This window comes from Camponotus floridanus, unplaced genomic scaffold (genome assembly GCF_003227725.1).
Source record: "Camponotus floridanus strain SB8 unplaced genomic scaffold, Cflo_v7.5 scaffold48, whole genome shotgun sequence".
Classification (NCBI taxonomy): domain Eukaryota; kingdom Metazoa; phylum Arthropoda; class Insecta; order Hymenoptera; family Formicidae; genus Camponotus; species Camponotus floridanus.
Genome location: NW_020229636.1, coordinates 7,424 through 22,962, shown reverse-complemented (window position 1 = coordinate 22,962; position 15,539 = coordinate 7,424). Strand labels below are relative to the sequence as shown.

The following is a 15,539-nucleotide window of genomic DNA, read 5'->3' as shown; positions in this document are numbered from 1 at the left end:
GAAAGATTTTCGACGATTTTATACTCATTTATTTATTTTGCATTCAATACCATCAATCACATTGACAATTTCAATATAATTTTACTTTTCCTATCGTATACAATTTTCTTCTTTGCTGGAGCATGTGTTCAGGATTCAGACTTTTTTATATCAGGAACTTTTGTAAACTATTTATTTATTTTCTGTCCAAATAATAAATTCATATCTCGTATACGAAGCCGAGACGGAATCTCCTATTCGTTGCAGAATCAAATGCCGAGAGATTCCCAGGATTTTGCGTTACATACGACTCCCGTTTTCGCGAATGTCTACGCCAACAGGCTTGCCGACGGAATCTCATTTGGTACCATCGCATAGGCTGAATTAAAATTAGCCGATGTCGAATTACACGTGCTGCGTGCAACGTCGATCGGTTCACGTGCGACAAGCGGACAGGAACGTGAGACACACATGTTGGGGTCGTACTACATATTCCAGTAGATAGTCTAGCTTAACTGATTGTGAGACTCGAGAAGACCAATCGATTGGTAAATGATGCTGATTAATTCTTGACGCATGTCAAATCTACTAAGCGATACGTGCGAATCTGTCGTGCGTCAATTCCGAAGTAAAAAGATTAAGAATATCTTCACGATTAACAAGAAGGTTTCTTTGAATTCATATCTTTGATTTAATGATAACCTTGACACTTTCTAAGAATTTTTTTTATTCTATTTAACGTATTAGCATTTGCATAAAATATAATAATTTAATGGAATATAATTATATATAGATAAATACTTTTAAATAGTACATAAGCTGTATATTTTTAAATATAAAGATATATATTTTTTTAAATTTTATATAAATGTATATATATTGTTTATTTATAAATAAACCCATTTTTCATAAAACATCAACTTGAGGCATATCCTGTACATATACAGACAACTAACGATACCCACGACCTTATTTAGAAGCAAATCACGAAGTGTAATCCGGTAAGTCCGGTAAGCACAACGAGTTGAAAGACCGCGTAACATTTCGCCTGCGGATTGCGTTCATTTTGCAAATTTTCAAAATAAAACGGAGGAGAGATTCACGTGTTTGTATCACGGCATAGTATCGTATTGTGTCTTAGACGTATATTCCGTTCAGTAGCGTAGGCAGGATGAAACGCGGAGAAAAAAATCGGGAAATTTAGTAAAAATAATAAAAGTGATCATAATTTTTATGAACTTATTCAAAAATTATTTATATCTATACCATATTCACAGATATAAGTTATAATATTCCATATAATATTTAATTATATGTATATGTGTTTCTGTAAATTTTTAGCAATCTTACGTTGCTATGAATAATCCTAAAAAATACTAATTTTCTAAATTAATGAAACAATCATTAGGAAATAAAAGAAATTACGATAAATTATAAATAAAATTGTTAAATTTTGATGCTTGAGATTTTTACAATTTCGTAAAATTTGATAAGCGTAATCAGCCTTCTAGCTGCGCCACTGATACTACTAATCAGCAGTCAGCGAATCAACGACGGATACCCGTTTTGGATTTAGAGTTCAGCTTTTCCAAGGAAGACATAAAATAGTCGCAGGTGTACCATCGTCTGCCGACATAAATGTCCGCGTACATACGTGCTAGCGATATACACATACACAAGACGAGCGCTACGAATCCTGCATCGCGATAGAGATCCGATGCAAATGCGAAAAGACTGAAGAAACATCTGCGCGGTCCATTCTCTTTATTGCCTGAGGAAATTGATCGACTGGATTTGTATTCACCTTGTGGGATGCTACTTCCGCCCTGGATCGATCCGTGAGATGGAGATCATATCGACTTTAAAAATTTTTAATATAAAAATTCAACTTAAGAAATTATTTACTTCATTGTCTCTATAAATAATCTTTTTATATAATGTGCAACTGTTAATATTGTTCCTATTCTTTAAGTTATTGTACTATAAAATAAAAATATATTGAAATATTTATATAAATCATTAAAATATTGTACAAAAAATATATGTACAAAAAGTGATAAACTATGTAAATAATGAATATAACTAATGAATATCAATATTATTTTTATATTGTGACTAAATGTAATGCTGTGACATATTTTCATATAATTTAATAATGGCAGAACTTTGTTGTGGAATAAAGTTAATTACATATATATTTTTATCTAATGTTAAAAAAATATATTCTGTTTAATAGAAATTAAATTTTATTGAAATGGCATTTGTGGTAATTTATTTTCTCCATTAAAAAATGTCTTATTTTCAGTTAGATAAATATTTACAAGACTAAGAAAAAGAATAATATGTATTCTTAATCCTGTAGTTTTAAATCAATATCGCATGCATCGCTTGTATATTTGCTTGCGTATCGTAACGTCAAAGCAAAAGTATGACGAATGAACAAATGCGTCAGTCTTTCTATGAAATCACCATAAGATATATGACGATTTAATACTCGGAGATTTTCCTCCCTACGTAATAATAAAAACAAATAATCGATCTTTTGCAATTTAGCTGTAAATCAAAATCTAAAGGTCTTCCGGCACGCATTCGATTCGAAGAAAAGTCATGATTTTTTTTGCATTATGTGTACTAAGAAAAACTGTGAATACGAAATACAATTTCATTTGTTAAAGAAGATAAATGCATGCAACCACTCATTTTGCATCATTACTGTTCATGCTTATTAAAGGTGATGTGAAAATTGCGTTCGGTTAATAATGGAATATAGACATTATAATACACGTGTTTGTGAAGGGAAGAATTATAAAGTATATTAATTCAAGAAATAATTAAATTAAAAACACTTGAGAAAACATGAATCTAAAAATCTGCAAACTAAAAATTTGTAAAAGGATTAATAATCGATGGAAGCAAGCAACTGTGATTCAAGGCGTATCAGGATCTATAAAAGTTTAGGATCGAATAAAAAGTTTATAAAATCAAGAATCTGCGAAATAACAGATGACACGTGTCGTTACGATCTTTGCTTTCCTATCTTCAATTAATTTCTATCTTCAACATTAAAATTGAACACAAGTAACTGATTATTTCAATTAAAGAGAATATCAAAGATGAGTCTGAAGATGAGTAGTTAAACATGTAAAGGGCTAAAATGTTTTGGATGTGCGGATCACGTGCCGTGGATGCATAGCATAGTGTAATGCACGCAATGTATCGCCGCATAACAATTGTGATAGCGGCTACCTTTTGAATGCGGGTTGCCATATTTCAAGCAACCGATTTTTTTTTCGGCTCACATACGAACGCGGAATGCTTGATAATTGGCCGGCCATTGCGGCGGTCGCATTGTGGGACCATGATGACGTACCGTCATGTAAAAGCGTGTAAAAAGACATATTCTTTGGCATCTCGCGAAAATTTATTGCTTTATTTTACTTTAAAGAACTTATATTCTATTAATAATAAAAAGCTGTACTATTTTGACTTTTGATTGCATTAAAATAAAAAATTATTAATCTTTCAATTCAAGTATTTTATGATAAAACAATTTTTGCCTAAACAATTTGTAATGTAAATTATGCTTTTTAAGTTGTTAAATATGATAACATTTTTATCTGTAACAATTAACCATCTTTATTTTATCTGTCTTATTGATTTTGCCATGTTAGATTTAGCATTATTAGTACTTAATTTAAGTACTTAATTTAAAAATATTTTCTTAATTTTTAATAAAAGCAAATTATAAGTATAAACTATAAATAATTAAATAAGTAGAGTAAAACATTAACTGCACTAATTAAAAAGAAAATTATTTTGATTTCTTTAATACAAATTTTGTACATATACTTTTCTATGATTTTAGATATAAAATATAATGTTTAGCAACTCAAAGAAACATAAGATTATGTTTATAATTTATATAAATATGTTATGCTTTTTTTTAGATAGAAATATATTCTTTCAAGCCTCGGCCCGCTTCTTCTTTTTATGGTCATTCAAATTTTAGAGTTTTCAGGAAGAAAGAGAAATATATTGTGCAAAGTGAGGATGCTGGAAGTGTTATGACACAGAAAAATTTTATTGTTTTTTTTTGTTACATGAATCGTGGCCTAAAAATTCGTCGAAAGAGGTGTGATCACAGATGAGGGTGTAGAGGGCCGTGCGGTTGTCCTCAGAGTAAAATTTTCACCGTTTCCTAGATTTCAGCAAGTATCCCGCGACGCCCAAATCCAGATACCTGAAATATACATAAGTAGAAAGAGAGAAAATCCATACATTCTTACATATAATTAATATTAAATGTAATTGTAAAAAGCCTCAATAATATAAACGTGTACTGAAAGTATAAATTTTAATTAATTCTGTTCCTATATAATTGTTTTTAATCGCATAAAACATATTTCTATCCAATCTTGGTGTACGTATATAATTCAGATTTTATTTTAAGAGAATTTTGCATTTATCTATATTAATATTTTTTTATGTTATCAATAATTAAACGCTGACAAATTTTATTTTTACCATAAATGTTAACTATCAAATAAACAATAATCAAATGAATTCGCTGAGAATTTAGCAATGTTGGAAATATTATATATCGATAGTTGGTCTTTAATTAAAGCTTTTTAGTTTTGTTTTGAAAGTTGTAATCACATATATATATATATATATACATTAATATAATTTAAATTATAATTTAATCATCATTAATACTTTGATATCTTTTGCATCAGATATATAGACTAATTAATACAAATAGATTTTATCGATAAATTACTTTTTTCAAAAAAGGAAATTACTTTTATTCTATTAATTTACCTCCTTCGCGCTGTAACAGTGCCACGTTTCTCCCTTTTTTCTAGCGTTATACGGCTTCCATCAGTAGAAACGAGTCTGGATGCAATTGCGGTCGGTTTTTCCGGTGGGCCAGTGGTTCCTGATGGCACGTTCGACAATAATCTTTTGCCCTGACGATTTTCTTTTGATTTCCTTCTGACATTTAAGTCCGAAGATACAACAATTTCATCAAATGTCTGGCCGAAAAATGCTGCATAAATATGGAGAAAGTTAAAAGTAATGTAAAAAACTCTGAAAGAAAGTACAATTTAATATATTTGAATTTTAAAAAATTTCAAATAAATCTTTTTTTGATAAAAATGAGAAAAACAGATAAATTCTAAAATAATTACATACAGTTTTTTCGAAGGCAAAGTAAATTTTATTAGAGACTCAATTATTTGCATTTTATATAATTTTATATTTCATATATATATATGTATCCACGTATAAAAGGATATAACAAAAATCTTTAAGAATCGTAAAGTTAATACATTTTCTTTAAACTTACGTTTTTCATTAGATGCTGTTTCCTGAGCATTGATTATGACACAGATTGAACTAAGTACCAAGAAGGCTAAAATTTTTTTCATTTTGCGACGGAAATTTTAATATGTCCAAAGATCGAAATTTTTGTTATCCTGAAAAGTAAACAAACAGAAACAATAACATACAAGATACATAAGACATAAAATAAAAATATTATTTCAATATGTTGTCATTCATATTATTAATGATGGACAAAATTATTATCAATATGTTAATAATTAGACTAATAGAATAACATTAGACTAAAAGTATTTTTAATTAATATAATTCTTTGTGTATCTACGCCTACGCAATGAGAAATTCTTAGCATCCATTGACTTTAGACAGAAGCGTTAAAAAGACCTTCGACGATTCCGCAATCACTATCCGTAAGAACACGAGTTCGAAGAATTACTAATTCAATCACTTTCCAGAGTGATCAGAGTTGGTAGAATCTTACGTAAAAGCAACAAGATTATGCAATTCGATAGTGTTATCGCAACCGGATGGTCAAGTTGACTTGAACAAAATATACACATTTTATACATGGATGTGATGTTCAAATATCTCTTACGAAAAGAATTTAGAAAAATCAATATTTCTTAAAAAAATATTCGCTAAGAATATTTTATGAAAAGTTTCAGCAATTAATTTTAATTGAATTTAAAAAGATTTATATAAAATTTCAGCAATTAATTTTAATTGAATTTAAAAAGATTTATATGCAAAATGTGTATCTTTAAGATAATAAATTAAATAATGTGATGTATAATATATTCTTTTCCTAGTCTTTCCATCGATTATTAAAAAAGAGTAATTGTATCGAGATCATATTCACGCGATCACATACAAATAATGAAGACGTGAAAAGATAAAGATATTATAGAATAAGTTAAATAACATTCGTTAAGATTTATAATATTTGTAAAGCCTTTTTGTATACTGTTTCGAATTCTTTGTAAATATCAAGCGAACACAATTATAATAATTGAATTTATATTATTTCCGATTTAATTTTACACCTCGGTCGTGATATCGATTTAAGAAGGCTGAGCGAAGGAATCTATTAAGTCTCATATCGATCTCGAAAAAAATAAATCGTATCGACTTTAGCACTACAATTGATTGATTCTTATCACTGTTTATCGCGTAACGTTCTTACTTGCGACCTCGTAAAACGATAGAAAACGAGATCCCTTTATACTAAAGTTCACTTATTTGTATCCCCAATGGGACCTCAGGGACTTACACTTAGTACTTAGCAGTACGTACATGACGACTTACCGGCGATATAAGTTGAGGATACTTTCCGAGTCGACAACCGCACGAGAAATGCGAGCACAATGACGCGGGAGCCTTCAAGAAAACATCGCGGGTTTGCTATAGTACGTGGAGAACAGGAACACGGGTACCACGAGGAGAAGGCGCTTTAAAAGAGTCATGTACTGTAGTTTGTTGCACCGGCCGGACCACTTTCTATTTCATTTTTTCCTCTCGATTCTCCCCATCTTTCTCTTTCTCTCCCCTTTGATTTTCTCTCGTTTTAGTCGTGCAATTCTTGTACTCTTTCTCTTTTTACACAGACGGAGGGACTGGTTTACCGGCTGGCAGGGCCGTAGGTGCCCAGGAGCGGCTAAATAATGGTTAACGACAGGATGGACCTTTAACGAGCTTCTCTCTCTTTGACGCATCTCAAGTATCGTAGATGTTATTCCTTTAGAGTAGACATTGCTATGATATAGAATTGTCTAAGGATCGCCCGATGATCCTTCAAGAAGATAACTTTTTTTATACACAAAGAAATTGAAATATAAATAATTATTCATTTCTAAGTAGATTTTATATTAATGAGATGATGATAAAATTAAATTATTGATTCTGGGCTATCAATACTTTCAAACATTTCATTCTTTTTAGAAAAAAGATGAAGTCAAACAAGTTTTTGTATGATTCTAAATAATCATATAAGGCATAATTTAATCAGTAATTTATTAAAATAATGGAGCATTTTGCTCCATAAATATTATTAACATGAATAATTAATGAACAAACATGATATTCTGAATGTTTAATCTCTTTTCTGACTGCCACATTTTCTACTATTTTTATTGAGATTATCATGAAGAAATATAAAAGAGACAATTTACAAAATTAATTAATTTATACATATATGTAAACTTATGACGGATATGAAATACAACTGCAACGATATTTGTTTTATATAGATAATCAATTTACGTACTGATATATTTGTTATAATTGTTTTTCTGTAAGCGATTTACACAAATGGTTCTAAGTAAAATATAAAGAAAATTTTAAATAAACACATTAAACATAATATCAATCGTTTAATTTTCATTTTTTATTTTTCATAAAATAATAAATAAATAATTTGCGTTTCGTTGAAGATTCGCGCATTCGTTCTCGATAGGGCTGTCTGAGAAAAGAGAGCGAAGACAAGAGGAGAGAGTATCCTAAAGCGGAGGATGCTGCACCGGCGAAGGATGCATGCTGTTCGTCCGGTCATTGCACGGGACTTTTCGGATCTTGATTTCAGGTCCTCGCTCTTTTACAGGGTCTTCCTCCTCCCTTTGGCTTTCTTATCCTTTGTGCCGTTTATCTAAAGACCCTTCGTCTCGCGACCCGGCGTCTTCTCCCCCCTATGTCATCTTCCAATTCCTCCATCCTTGCCCTTCTTGTATCGGGTTTGTCCTACGTCTCGCTTGTTGGTGTGCGAATCGCGGCGCTACATCGCGATATTTTTGTCAGTTTTATTTTGGAGAACATCTGGTAGTTGGCATGCGGACAAAGGAAACTTGCTCTCTCAGGAAATCTCAGGAGGCAAGGGGGTGGTCTCGCGCCCGTGGTTAAGCTTATTTACTTGTTCCTAGTGACGTAGAATGTTTGTAAACAATAGGCCCACAATAATGGCTGAGAAACGATGGCGACGAAATATATTAGGGATGCTTCGGGGCCAGTTCCTAGTGTCTGCGAAAGACAAAAAATAATTATTTAAAATATATTTTATATTTTTGTGTTTTCTTTCCACTAATTTCATATTTATATTCCAGTCTTTTGTACAAATATATAAATGTACGAAAATTATAAACATACGAAAAAATATAATAGAATAAATATATATAATTTTGAACGAAATTCAGATTTTCTATCAATTATTAAATTTAAATGTAAAGTAGTGAAAACAATAGATCAATTGATTTTTATTCAGAAAGAAAAAGAATTGTAAAGACAATGGTATTATGTAAAGAGGAAGAATGTATCATGCAAAAAAGGCAGATTTTATTTTTAACAGGGAGATAGCTGAATCATCTTGAATGAAAAGAAGCACATCTGACAATCCGCTAACTACATTTAATGATTGCGTAGAGAAGGTCGCGTTGGCATACCAATCATAGATTACATATGTTTAGAATTAAATTGAAAATGACAAAAGCGGATATATTATTTTTTTCTTGTGTCTCGATTACACCGCAACATAATAAAACGTTTACAGCGATGCAAAAATATTAAATAGACATAACATTAAATAGACATAGATTTGTAAGCGTAAGTCTGAACATAAAGTCCAGAAATGTATCGCAACCACAATTGTACAAAAACCATTTAGCATAACTCTAGAGATATATCTCAAAATTAAAAAAAATCCCTTTGTAAGAAAATAACTTTTATGTGTAAAATTTATGCATCGTCAGACTTAAAATTCAAAATCGGGATCATTCTCCATGATTATTTTCTACGTCGTCAATCCGGGACGACCTGATTTAAATTCGCTCGCGACTCGGGTCCTGGGGCTATCTGACTCCCCTCGAAGGAACAATGGCCATTTACTGCATGTCCAAGCGTCGCAAGTGTGTGCATAATCGACACTCCGATTCGCGTGTAGGTGCATCTCTCGAGAGATGAAAACGCGGACCGGTTCGCCGGACGCGCCGTCCGAGAGGAGAGAGTCTTATACGTATGGGCCTCAAAACAACAATATGGCGTCTGGTTGCGTCCCTTTAAAACGAGTTAATCCGTCTGTCTGGCCGTCTGCCGATCGCCTGAGAACCAAGAAGATTCATTTCCCCTTTGTTCATTCTTTTTCACACGTACCCCGAAAGGGCCATGCTTCAATGGCACAATACGCAAACGCCGCGTCAGCTCACATTCGCGGAGCCTTTCCGGACAGGTCCCATACAACGCACATACACACGCATACAGGCATATGTATAACACGCGACATGTAACTCGCTCGCTCGCGCGCGTATAATCGCCGCATATACACCCCGAAAGTGAAATACGCCCGTACTCTCCGACGAGGATTGTTGCGTTTTTCGAGGCCCGCCGAGCAGATGTTTCATTCGTGATCGGTCAACAACGCGGCACGGGTCGTTAGGGGTGCATCAAGATCGCGGCAATATAATGCGAATCGCGGATTCCCGGAGTTCGACCGCCGTGCTCCAGAGTTCATTGACCTTCGTCCGAGACGAGCTTGACGCAATTTCGTAGGCGGGCGCAGCCTCGCAATCTTGCAGATATTACGAGTGATGCGGCCACATCCTTGGACTTTGCTCCCTCTCAGAAAAAGCGAAAGATGCAAAATTAAGAGAGAATATATCTCCGTTATTCTGTCTATGATATAGAGTCATTGAACGAGAAGCTAACATATGTTCTCGTAATAATAAATTGTATAATTTTAAAGATATGCAAGAGAGAGATAATGGTTTCACACACAAGATATAAAATCTTGATAATTATAGCGAAAATTTTTGTAATGGAATAATTAGTTATTTTTTATAAAAATTTCTTCTGTCTTTTAAAATATAATTCTTTTCTAGTATATAATATAAATGTAATATGCTAATAAAAAATAATTCTTTTTTTTGTATATAATACGAGCGTAATACACTAGAAATATGAATTGATTAACTAATTGTGGACAAGAAAGATTATTAATGTAGTTGCACGATGAGACGCAAATGAAATCCTACTTAATTAACATATTTAATTCTTTACTTATGTATAATGCAATACATAAAATATTGATACTGAATACTAATAGGATATTTATACATATATAAATATAGTAGATTTTTAATTAATTTATTTGGATTTATAATTAAATACATATATTTTGGTATATTAAGATGAAGACTTCTATAATCGAAGATATACTTACTTTTTCAAAAATTTAAAATCCGTTGTATCCCGAAGAGGATTGAGCAGCGCTAAACGAAGCTGAGAAAGGCCCGATGTTAAAACTCGCACTCTGTGCATTAGCCCCGCTCTGTCCTCCGCCATAAGGACCACCTCCACTTATAGATCCAGCTGATGCTGAAGCGAAAGATGCTCCTTGTCCGGTATGATGATGGTTACCATAGTTCGGCTGCCATCTGCGTGAATCAGAAAGTAGGATGCAAACGATTATTTTTCTTGCATTATTCAATTATAAACATTTGTGGAAAATTGTAAAGATGTTAATTTAATTCTCATCATATTTAAAGAATTCATTATTGCTGTTTCAACTTGATATATATTCTATAAAATATAAATCAAATATTGTTCTCAAAAGTAACATCTATAATGTAGAATTTTATTGAAAAAAGTATTATATGTATGATGTATTAATTAGCTTTTAAGAAATCATGAAATGTTTAAATAACTCTCTCTCTCTAAAATATAAAATTAGATACTTTAAACAAAACATATATCTTGTAATTATTTTTAATTTGTATGTAATTTGTAGTAATTATTTTTTACAAAAATTACTGACAAAAAATATAATTATAGTATTAATTACGAGTAACAATTATAAATGTGATTATTAAACGATAATATTTATATACCCTCCATCGCAGCCGAAACGGCGACATCCATGAGGCCTATGATGATATGGTTTATGCAACTTTCGCTTATTTCCGAAAGGAAAATAACGTACATTGTCATCGTAATCAGAATAGTCACCATAATTGTTTAACAAACCAAATTGTGGAGATCTCTGTTCTCTCGTAGCAACTAGATAACATGTAATAGTTTGTTATTTATATTAATATTTAAATAATATCTGAGTGTCAGAACAAAATCATTAATATTACACAACTTTTTCAACTAAAAAAATAAAATATTATTGTTTAACAAAAATTTATCGTTATGTACATACCTTACAGTTTATATAAATATCACATAGAAAAATTAAATAAATTTGTGTATTGTCTTCATAATTAAAATAATTTTTTAAATATAAAATTTCTTTTTAAAAAAAGAAACATTTCCGTGTTACTATAAATTTATAATCATTATATAAAGATATAAAAGAAATCTCTCCATTACAAATTAAATAATCTTATTATTATAATTTATAATATACTATTATAGTATATTTTCAGTAAATTAATTATATTTAAATACTCTGCTTATTGTAAAAAATCTTGAATAATATTGTCAATTAAATTTTAATCACTAACCAATTTCAGATACATTGTTCACAGTTATTGGATCTAGCACATCAGAATTCGTTAACATTTCTATCGGTTTGCCGAGAGATTCTTTCAGAAAAAATACACCAAGCACTATTATTAAAAATAGACTTTTTTTCATCGTGAAACGAAAGTACCACTCTTAATTGTCGAACGTCTTAAAAACGATTCAAAGCTGTTCTTTCATTCCATATGCTTTTATAGGAAATCCTTTCACTGTCAAAATTCAAGGAAGTCACCTACAGTTTCATAATATCACTATTTCCATGCGTTAAAAAATGGTCATTGGTCTTCATAAAGTGGACGACCTTCCGTTCCAGGGACGGCCGGAAGTAGGCCGGAGACTAACATACATGTACGTGTATGCGACATAGAATCTTTATACTAATAGAGATATTAATGCGAGAGTTTGACTTTGATCAAACATTTGAAAATATTGCAGCTCCAGTCTCTTATAGAGTTGTGTTATATATATGCTTTTCATAGTATTCTAAGAAGAAACTAATCTCTTTTTTTTATTAATATATATATAAGATATATTTTATTAATATATTTTATTAATATATATATATATATATATATATATATATATCAATTGTAATTATAATATCAATTGATATATCAATACAGTTTTCTATATTTATTCTATATTTATTCTGTTAGTCATTATAGAATTACTGCCCATATACGAGTTTGCTTTTATTAAATTTTCTTATAAATCGTTCTATCTTGAAATTCTCTATATGTCAATCGAGTATTTTTACATGATTTTCTTATATCAAATTTGTTTAGAAATAAAAATTAAATTTGAGCTATAAAACAACAAAAAAATTAAATTTAATAAAATTAAAAAAGATAAGAGAAATTTTGAAATTGAGAAATTTCATTATTTTCTATTTTATTCTTTTTTTATAATACTATTATTATAATTGTATAATTACATGTAAAGAAGAAAATATATTATAAAATATAGAAAAGGTTATATTATAATTTTTATATTACAGTTATTTGCATGAAATATTGTTTAGAATTTTAGAAAACATTATTTATAAAATTCAAAAATAATATTTGATATTGCTATTTCGCCATTCATAACTCAGTAATGAAAGGTTCTCGCGATTGCGCAGTGAAGCGCATCCTAGCAGAAGCCACTCCAGATTTCGTTCACCTAGCAGGGAACAGAACCAAGAATTGTGCACCTTATATATTATCCTCTGAGAATATTCGTGGTTTCGTAGTTCACATTTCTGTCCACAGAGAGCGGTTCGCTCTCAGGAATTTAAAAATGGATCATTGCTCTTGTTTAATATATATATATAAATATATATATATATATAAAAGTGGGTCATGAAACCTTTTACAATTAGTCTTTTCTCTGTCTGCTATTTGATTGTTTTATTACGTTTTTACAAGGTCAGGTTCTATAATGTAACTTTTAATTTTGTATTTCATATAAAATTATTATTTTAAACATAATAATTTCATATGAAATATTCTTTCTTTGCATTTCTATCATGACATTTCCAACCTTTACTAAAAACCTAAAAATATCCCTCAATTTTTTCTCTCTTCGGACAATTTATTTACATTTATATATAATTCTCTTTATTCTTTTAAAAGTGTACACCGAGAACAAGGTACACGAGTATTAAATGTCAAAAAATGATCGCGCGAATATTATAGTTGTGAATATATAAAAATAAATGCAATATACTATGAATTTTCTACGTTATATACTGAATCAAAATTGCACAAAAGAGGAAAAGAAGAACAAGCCTATGAATAAACATTTCCATCCTTTACTAAAAAAAAAAAATTTAAATACCTCTCAATTTTTTCTCTCTTTCTTCGGGCAAGTCTACATATATGACCAATATGATTAATTGATTCCATCTTTATATATTTATCATTATGTGCTATTAATTAAAGCCGTAGACAATATTAGAAATCAAAGTTGCGCGCAGGAATGGCCATGAGCAGAAACGAATGCGCACTGGTTCGGCCGCCATGTTGGCGCGTGCTGCGTCGTCACTGCTACGTCACTGCTACGTCAAACGCGTCATACGGCCGCCATGTTGGCGCGTGATCGGAGTCATACGCAGTTACACGGATCGTCGTACGTCCGCATTTTTCGCGTCTTTTAACCGTTTTTAAACGAATATCGCGAGTGAACGAGCATCCAAAGTATCCAAGGATGATCGCGCGACTTTCATAGTGTGTCGATGGAAACGAGCGACAGCGATTTTTGACGATATTCAATGATGGCGTCATCGCGAAGATGGAGCGAAGTTGCGTCGCGTTATTCACGCCCTTGATGATAATTATCGGATGCAAGCGAATATCGGGAGTGCCGAATAAAGTGTCGCGCGTTCGCGTTGATGATATCGTGTGCGGTCAAGATCGGAATGAGACGTCCCGAGGCGAGCGAGTGGAGCGGCCTGTGGAACAGCCGATGAACGGTGAGTAGATTTGATTTATCATATTTGCGTGACAATTCGTGCTCATTCGACGCTTATACAGTATCGCGATGTCCCGAATTACGTTCGGACAAATCGGCGCCGCATCATAATTCGATGCGATGCCGTGCAATTCAAATAAAGTCGATCGCGTGAAGATGGTTATGCTAGAAGCGATTTCAAATTTATTTTATATACGCGCAGTGCTGCACAACATATCTCGTAGGGCTGCCAACTGTTAAACGATAAATTTTTTCGATCTAATCTAACCTAACCTAACCTTTCAGTGTCTTTGGATGTCGAATGTAAATACAAGCGTATACTGCCTGGATTTTATCATGCTTTCAAAAATAATATTTAATTATTTCATTAGTGTATTACATTTTATTACGTAGTATATTAATCGTATTAAATGTGTGACGTACAGTTTTACACATTTTAATGAGGAGCATATAATATAATTGGTTAGGTTAGATTAAATTAAAACAAGCTGCTGTGATTCATTTAACGTAATAGGATTAATTTGACGAATGTGCAGCTATTGAAGTTACATAATATTTGTGGACACATTTTTAAAGTAATCATGAGTGTCTTATCTCATCTCGATTACATGAAATTAAAATATAAAATATTTATGTATTCCACATTAATTTATTCATTACAAGTACTATATTACTACATTACAAGTACTTTTCTTATATCTCAATCATATTCAACCATTTATGTCATCGATGAAGCTTTTCATATATCGCAGACAATATGATACTGTATGTGGAATTTTACACAGGTAATACATGGCACAAAAATAATTTGCTCTCAAGTATTGTGTGCATTTCTCAAAAATAAATCAAATTAAATTATTTTCAGAATCCAAACATCACTACATTGCCAGGATTGTATCTTATTATAACTGCGATATTATCACCTTTTAATATGTGTGCGCAGTATTACATACATAAAATATATCAATTTATTTGAAACGTACTGAAATCTTTATCTTATTTATAATATTCATGATATTATAAAAGAAAATTGCAACTCTAATGAAACAGAGCGGTGGAATAATTGGTTGATACTTATGCTGGTCTACAATATTTATCCTTTTTTCACCATTAAACTTTTCGTGCTTTTTTTATTATACAGATGTTATCTGTAAATATAGTACTCGTAATGTTGTTTCTGTATCACTGTAAACATACAAAAATGATAGCATTTGCATAATTATGTTATACTTATATATCGTAAGAAAGAGAAAATAAAA

At 31.1% G+C, this 15,539-nt stretch overlaps 2 protein-coding genes across 2 annotated transcripts; both read right to left on the bottom strand.

Moving 5' to 3' along the window:
- Nucleotides 1–4,028: 4,028 nt before the first annotated feature.
- Nucleotides 4,029–6,787, bottom strand: LOC105259434. Its single transcript, XM_011271354.3, has 4 exons — nucleotides 6,631–6,787; nucleotides 5,330–5,459; nucleotides 4,801–5,029; nucleotides 4,029–4,219 (listed from the first exon to the last, which is right to left on the bottom strand). The coding sequence occupies exons 2-4, from the start codon at nucleotides 5,409–5,411 to the stop codon at nucleotides 4,168–4,170; spliced, it is 363 nt and encodes a 120-aa protein (XP_011269656.1). The 5' UTR covers nucleotides 5,412–5,459; nucleotides 6,631–6,787; the 3' UTR covers nucleotides 4,029–4,167.
- An 843-nt stretch (nucleotides 6,788–7,630) lies between these two features.
- On the bottom strand, nucleotides 7,631–11,986 carry LOC105259435. The gene is made up of 4 exons (XM_011271358.3): nucleotides 11,811–11,986; nucleotides 11,193–11,361; nucleotides 10,526–10,739; nucleotides 7,631–8,334 (listed from the first exon to the last, which is right to left on the bottom strand). Exons 1-3 carry the CDS (start codon nucleotides 11,941–11,943, stop codon nucleotides 10,538–10,540), a joined length of 504 nt encoding a protein of 167 aa, XP_011269660.1. The 5' UTR covers nucleotides 11,944–11,986; the 3' UTR covers nucleotides 7,631–8,334; nucleotides 10,526–10,537.
- Nucleotides 11,987–15,539: the final 3,553 nt, after the last annotated feature.